The following is a 7,500-nucleotide window of genomic DNA, read 5'->3' as shown; positions in this document are numbered from 1 at the left end:
CCAAAACCTTCATTCCTTGACCTAACTTGACCTTATCTCTGGTGGTGGTTGTGGTGGTGGTGGTGGTGACCAACCCAAAACCTTCATTCCTTGACCTAACTTGACCTTGGTGGTGGTGGTGGTGGTGGTGGTGTTGCTTACCCTACCTCCCTATTGGTGTAGATGACCCTCTACTGGAGTGTGGTGGTGGTGATGATGAAGGTGGTGGTGGTGGTGGTGATTGGTGGTGGTGGTGGTGGTGGTTGTATCTTGGTTGGTGTTCATGCTCTCTCTCTCTCTCTCTCTCTCTCTCTCTCTCTCTCTCTCTCTCTCTCTCTCTCTCTCTCTCTCTCTCTCTCCATTTTCTTCAGTATTTCAATTTTCCTTCCTTCCTCCTCCTCCTCCTCCTCTTCCTCCTCCTCCTCTTCCTCCTCCTCCTCCTCCTCCTCCATCCCGTAGTAAGAGAAGCCTGGCTAACACACACACACACACACACACACACACACACACACACACACACACACACACACACACACACAGCTTTTGGAGTGCATGTACGCGTGTGTGTGTATGTGTGTGTGTGTGTGTTTGTGTGTGTGTGTGCAAATTTTGGAAGCTAACTCACTCACTCACTCACTCGCTCACTTTCTCACTCACTCACTCGCTCGCTCGCTCGCCGCCGCCTCCACCACCGCCGCCGCCGCTAACGCACAAACGAACAAACAAACAAACAGACAAACGAACAAACAAACAGGAATCAAACTTGTCATCCAAACGCCGATTTTTTTATTATTATTATTTTTTTTTTTATCTGGTTATGAAGTTTTTTGACCACCTCTGTTTGTTTGTTTGTTTGTTTGTTTACGTTGTTTGTTTGTGTGTTTGTTTGTACGTGCTTGCTATGTGTTTGTTTGTCTATGTAAGTGTTTGTTTTTCTATGATAACCCTCTGTTTGTTAATGTATGTGTGTGTGTGTGTGTGTGTGTGTGTGTGTGGGTAGTTCAAACACACACACTCACACACACACACACACACACACACACACACACACACACACACACCTGCCTGTTGCTTTAATGTAGACGTGTGTGTGTGTGTGTGTGTGTGTGTGTGTGTGTGTGTGTGTGTGTGTATGTGTGTGTAGTTCAAACACACACACACACACACACACACACACACACACACACACACACACACACACACACACACACACACACCTGCCTGTTGCTTTAATGTAGACTTGTGTGTGTGTGTGTGTGTGTGTGTGTGTGTGTGTGTATTTGCATGGTATGTGCGTGCATGTGTACGTGCATGTGCGTGGGAGGAGTGTTGCATCACCACACACACACACACACACACACACACACACACACACACACACACAATCACGCTTCATTCCTTATTCTCTCTCTCTCTCTCTCTCTCTCTCTCTCTCTCTCTCTCTCTCTATATATATATATATATATATATCTATCTATCTATCTATCTATCTCTCTATCTCTCTTCATATCTCTCAATCTATTTCTTCCTCTGTCTATCTATCAATATCTATCTACGTTTATCTTTAACCACTAACTAATCTACTAAGTCTAACCCACTAACTCTAACCCACTAACTAAGTAACCCACATAACCTTTAAGTAATTCACTATCACACAAAACTTATAACAAAACTCAAAAACACTCCCTTATAAGTAACAACAACAAGCTTACAATCTCCCTTATCAAGCTAACCTCCCGCCCCCTCTCCCTTCCCCTCCCTTCCGTGCACCCCCAGACGCCTCCCTGCCGCCGCACGTGCTCCCTGGGCTGTCTCCGGGGGACGAGGGGGCCGGCACGTCCCACGCCGGGGACTACAACGCTGGGTACGCCGCATACACCAAAACAGAAGGCGACGGTCAGCACATGGGGTCAGATGCGACAGACTCCAGCGGCCAGAGGATGACAGTGACCCCGGAGCTGCTGGGTCTGATGCCTTCCAATACGACCTCCCATTACTCGTCGGGTGAGTGTTCATGGGTGTGGGTGGGTGTGGAGTGGGTGTAAACTGGGTGGAACCGTGTTGAATGGCCCCTGTTCGGTAGTGCGGAGGGCGGATTTTTTTATAGTGTGTGTGTGTGTGTGTGTGTGTGTAGAGGTGGGTGAAACTGTCATGTATGTATTACGGTTGATATTGGTTGTGTATCTCTCTCTCTCTCTCTCTCTCTCTCTCTCTCTCTCTCTCTCTCTCTCTCTCTCTCTCTCTCATTTTCCCTTTCATTCCCTTTCCCTTCTTTCCCTACCTCCTCCTCCTCTTCCTCCTCCTCCTCCTCCTCTCAACCCCCCCTTCCTCTCCCCCCCCCCAGACACTGAGAGCTTGTCCGGTGCCACGGGCGGGCGCAAACTTTGGACGGATGATGACATGGACAAGGCTCTGGACGCCCTCAGGAATGCCGCCATGTCCCTCAGCAAGGCCGCCCACGTGTATGGCATCCCGGCGACTACCCTGTGGCAACGCGCCCACCGCCTGGGTATCGAGACGCCCAAAAAGGAGGGGCCGAACAAGACCTGGAGTGAACATGACCTCACTGGGGCACTGGAGGAGCTGAGGAGTGGGCGCATGAGTGCTAATAGGTGGGTGTGCGGGTGTGTGGGCGGGGGTATGGGGGGGTGGGTATGGGGGTGGGTGGGTTGATTGGGAAGGGTGGGAATTGGGGGAAAGTTTATTTTTTCAAGTTAGTGTAGGCCTATTGATATGTGGGTGTGTGGGTGGGGGTGTGGGGAAGGGTGTGGGTGTGTGGGGGGGGGGTTGGGAAGGCTGGGAAATGGGGGAAAAGTTTTTTTTTTCAAGTTAGTGTAGGCCTATTGATATGTGGGTGTGTGGGGGGTGGATTGGGAAGGCTGGGAAATGGGGGAATTTTTTTTTTCAAGTTAGCGTAGGCCTATTGATATGTGGGTGTGGGAGTGGGGGGGGATTGGGAAGGTTGGGAAATGGGTGAAAAGTTTTTTTTTCAAGTTAGTGTAGGCCTATTGATATGTGGGTGTAGATATGTGTGTGTGGGAGTGGAGGGGGATTGGGAAGGTTGGGAAATGGGGGAAATTATTATTATTTTTTTTTTCAAGTTAGTGTAGGCCTGTGTGTGTGTGTGTGTGTGTGTGTGTGTGTGTGTGTGTGTGTGTGTGTGTTGAATTTCCTGTAATTATATCATTTTTTCTTTTTTCTTCCTCCTCCTCCTCTCTTCCTTTCCTCCGTAACCTAACCTAACCTTCCTTCCTCCTCTTCCCTAACCTAACCCTCTCCCCCCTCCTCCTCCTCTCTCTCCCATCACTCCACCTCTCCACCACCACCTCCACCACCCCAGGGCATCTAAGGAGTTCGGAATCCCAAACTCCACCCTCTACAAAATCGCCCGCAAGGAAGGCATCAAGCTATCCTCGCCCTTCTCCGCCATCCAACCCTCCTGGAACCCGGACGACCTTAACAAAGCCCTCGACGCCATCCGCGGGGGCATGAGCGTCCAGAAGGCGGCGCAAGAGTACGGCATTCCCACCGGCACGCTGTACGGCCGCTGCAGGAGGGAGGGGATCGAACTGAGCAAGTACCAGGTAAGGTTGAGAAGATGTGAGCCAGGGGGGAGGGGGGAAGGTGTGCGTGAGGGCGTGTGACTGGGTGTGAGCGTTTGGGGTAGGGAGGGAAAGGAAGGGTGTGTATGATAGGGGTATGTGGGTGTGGGCGTTTTGGGGGTAGGGAGGGAAAGGAAGGGTGTGTGGGTGCGACTGGGTGTGGGTGTGTTGGGGTAGGGAGGGAAAGATAGGGGTGTGTTTTCTGTGATATGGGTGTGCCTGGGTGTAAGGGTTCTGTCACACGAGCGGTTTTTGCGCACAAGCCGGACGCCAGCCGCGTGGCACCTGAGGCTGGACACCCACGGTCAAGTGCGGTGTCCGTCGCATCCGCTGCGGCATCTCCTTCAGTCATGTGTGTAATCTTCTCCTGAGGGAAGCAAGGCCGTCATCTTTCAGTCTCGGAGACCAGCAGCAGCTCCATGCGTGTCGTGATCATTTTTAAATAGCCCAAACCCTGATATTTAAATGTTTGTTGCACAGAGGTAGGATACAGAATGGATATGTAAGACACATTTTCAATATACATTAATTGAAAGTTCATAAGATGGAAAACATAGTGCCAGCAAAAACCGCTCGTGTGAAAGGGCCTGAGTGTGGGTGTGTCTGGGTGTGACGTGTTCTGGGGGAAGGAAGGGAACGAGAGAGAGACTGGGTGTGAGAAGAGGGTGTGTGGGGGAGGTGTACCTAACTATGAGTGTGTATATGTGGGTGTAAACTTGTATTGTAGGGGAAGGGAAGGGAAGGAAGGGATGAGTAAGGGTGTGGTGTGGGAAAGGGCTGAGGGTGTAACTGGGTGTAAATACGTGGATGTGGGTGTGGGTGTGGGTGGGTGAGAATGGATACGGGTGGATGGGTGTACATGGTCAGGGTGGATATGCCTGTGGGTGTCGTGTATATATGGGTGTGGGTGTAAGGATTCAGACGTGGGTGGATGTGGGTGTGGGTGGATGGGTGTACATGGTCAGGGTGGATATGCCTGTGGGTGTCGTGTATATATGGGTGTGGGTGTAAGGATTCAGACGTGGGTGGATGTTATTGTATGGGTGAGAACGAGAGAGAGGATTAAGTAGTGGGTGTAGATTTGGGTGTATGTTATTGTATGGGTGTAACTTTGTATATATAAACTATGTGGGATGTATATTTTATTATTAGTACAAGTAGGCCTATGCAGGGGAAGGGAAGGGAAGGGAGGGAAGTGAAGGAAAGGAAGGAAGGAAGGAAGGGAAGAGAATGAGAGAGAGGAAGAGAGAGAAGGAGGAGGAAAAGGAAGGATTGAGAAAGGAAGAGAAAGAACAGAGATAGGCCTATATATATATGTGGGTGTAAATCCATATATAGATTCTCATTCTAATGGGTGCATAGACCTATATTGAAGCTAATGGGTGTAATAATATAATTTTTTCAAGTTAGTGTAGGCCTATGTATATGTGGGTGTAGATATGGGTTTATAGGCCTATGTATGTGGGGTGTAATTTCATATATATTAATTATATCAGGTGTTATAAGAGTTTTTTCAAGTTAGTGTAGGCCTATGTATATGTGGGTGTAGATATGGGTGTGTAGGCCTATGTATGTGGGGTGTAATTTCATATATATATTAATTCTATTGGGTGTTATGATAGGTTTTTCAAGTTAGTGTAGGCCTATGTATATGTGGGTGTAGATATGGGTGTATAGGCCTATGTCTTTTGGGTGTAATTTCATATGTATATTCTATCAGGTGTTATTTTATTTCAAGTTAGTGTAGGCCTATGTATATGTGGGTGTAGTTATGGGTGTATAGGCCTATGTGTGTGGGTGTAAATTCATATATATTAATTATGTCGGGTGTTATGAGTTTTTTCAAGTTAGTGTAGGCCTATGTATATGTGGGTGTAGATATGGGTGTATAGGCCTATGTATTTTGGGTGTAAATTCATATATATTCATTTTTATGTGTAGGCGTATGTATATGTGGGTGTAGATATGGGTGTATAGGCCTATGTATTTTTGGGTGTAAATTCAAATATATTCATTTTTATGGGTGTTTAGATATGCTATGTGGTGGTGGTGGTGGTGATATCAAGTGGTGGTTAAATTTGGTGTTGAGAGTCATGATATATTGGTAATGCATCCCAGTTCACCACCACCACCACCACCACCGTCACCACCACCACCACCACCACTGTTGTAGTGGGTGGTAGTGGTGGTGGTGGTGGTGTCGCCGCGCGTTAGGGTCGCCGCGGTGGTGGTGAAGGTGGTGGTCGGGCCTGGTCGCTTCCTGGATGGCTAACGGGTGGAAGGTGGAGTGCTTGGTGGAATGAGTCTGGGCGGCGGCGGCGGCGGGGGGCTGTCTACCTATCTATCTATCTACTAGAACCTCCTCCTCCTCGCTATATCTCTCTCTCTCTCTCTCTCTCTCTCTCTCTCTCTCTCTCTCTCTCTCTCTCTCTCTCTCTCTCTCTCTCTCTCTCTCTCTCTCTCTCTCTCTCTCTCTCTCTCTCTCTCTCTCTCTCTCTCTCTCTCTCTCTCTCTCTCTCTCTCCGTCGCCGCCGCCGCCGTGTGTGAGGGGCTGGGGGGGGGCGGCTCCCTCGGGCGCCGCCCCCCCACAGCCTGCGTGGGGGCGCGCCATGTCCTCCCCCGCCCCGCCCCGCCCCGCGCCTGCTGCACAGCCTGTCGCGGAGGCCTTGGGGGCCCCGGCTTGCCTGGGCCCCGGGGGGCGGGGTGGCGCTGCGTGGACACGAGGCACTGTGCCGCAGGGCGTGCCGTGGTCGGGGGAGGACATGAAGGACGCCCTGGAGGCCGTGCGCGTGGGCGAGATGTCCATCAACCAGGCGGCCATCCACTTCAACCTTCCGTACTCGTCGCTGTACGGACGGTTCAAGCGCGGCAAGTACGAGGACGGTCTGCCCCACCAGGACTTCCTGCACCAGGAGATGACCATCGAGCACTACCCCGCCGACCCCCAGGCCGGGGCGGGGGGGGGCGCCGCGCCGCCGCCGCCCGCCATCCAGGGGGGGCCCCAGCAGCAGCAGCAGCAGCACACGCCGCCGCCCACCAGCCAGCAGGGTCCGCCGCCCCCCGCCCAAGGGCAGGCGGGCCCCCAGCAGCAGCTGACGCCGGGGCCGCCCACCGACCACTATTGACTAGATGAAGGGAACACCGGCCGCCACAGCGCCGACGGGGCCGCCGCCGCCGCCACCTCCACGGCGGAGGCGCGCCGCCCCTCGGAGCCCGAACAGAAGCAGCCGACGCCACAGCCGCCGCCGGCCGACCTGGCGCGCCCGCAGGCCTCAGAGCCGCCGCCGCCCACCTCCACCCTGGGCGCCAGCGGCAGCGACTACGGCGAGAGCGGCGGGCCGCCCACGCCCGTCGTCTTCACCGGCAGCGACGCGCCGCTCTACTCCGCCGCGGCCGCCGCCGCTGCCGCAGCCGCCGCCGCCGAGCACCACCCGGCGCTGTACTCCCCGCCGGCGTCGCTGGCAGGGCAGGAGTCGCTGTACCCGGCGGCGGCGTCGCTGGCGCAGCCACACCCGCAGGTCTACCCGCACTACTACCCGCTGCCGGAGTACGCCGGCCTTCGCCCCGAGTACCGCTACCAGCCGTACCCGCCGCCCAGGCCAGACGACCCCGCGCGGCCCGTGCAGTACCCGCACCACTACCCGCCCTACCACTTCTGACGCTGTGGCCGCCGGTGTTCCCGCAGACCCGCCTCCCGCACCGCCCCGTGACCCATCCAACCCCCGCGGGCACCAACAACAACTACTTGTACTCAACAACAACAACAACTACCACTCATACAACAACAACCACTTCACCGCGACAAGAAGCAACCAACGTCCCCGCGACGCGACGCCAGCCTCGGCACCGCCAGCACCGCGCCGCCCCGCCAGGCACCACGGAGAGGAGGAGGAGGAGGAGGAGCAAGACACGAGTGCCG

At 53.6% G+C, this 7,500-nt stretch overlaps 2 protein-coding genes across 5 annotated transcripts in view; both read left to right on the top strand.

The window, feature by feature from the left end:
* LOC126987149 (protein bric-a-brac 2-like) overlaps positions 1–7,500 on the top strand; it is a 22,776-nt gene that overhangs the window by 13,283 nt on the left and 1,993 nt on the right. For 2 of the 4 annotated variants that reach the window (XM_050843880.1, XM_050843878.1), the window contains 4 exons: positions 1,756–1,983; positions 2,324–2,591; positions 3,320–3,563; positions 6,320–7,500. The exon at positions 6,320–7,500 is cut by the window's right edge and continues 1,993 nt beyond it. In XM_050843880.1, the coding sequence (XP_050699837.1) occupies positions 1,756–1,983; positions 2,324–2,591; positions 3,320–3,563; positions 6,320–6,706 (1,127 nt within the window). In that variant the 3' untranslated portion in view covers positions 6,707–7,500. The remainder of the gene's footprint in view (positions 1–1,755; positions 1,984–2,323; positions 2,592–3,319; positions 3,564–6,319) is intronic. The other 2 variants (XM_050843881.1, XM_050843879.1) reach the window with 2 other exon arrangements.
* Positions 6,711–7,240, top strand: LOC126987427 (atherin-like). The gene is made up of 2 exons (XM_050844394.1): positions 6,711–6,725; positions 6,776–7,240. Exons 1-2 carry the CDS (start codon positions 6,711–6,713, stop codon positions 7,238–7,240), a joined length of 480 nt encoding a protein of 159 aa, XP_050700351.1.

This window comes from Eriocheir sinensis, chromosome 64 (genome assembly GCF_024679095.1).
Source record: "Eriocheir sinensis breed Jianghai 21 chromosome 64, ASM2467909v1, whole genome shotgun sequence".
NCBI lineage: Eukaryota > Metazoa > Arthropoda > Malacostraca > Decapoda > Varunidae > Eriocheir > Eriocheir sinensis.
Note: the sequence above shows the minus strand (reverse complement) of the source record. Positions and strands in the feature narration are given on the sequence as shown.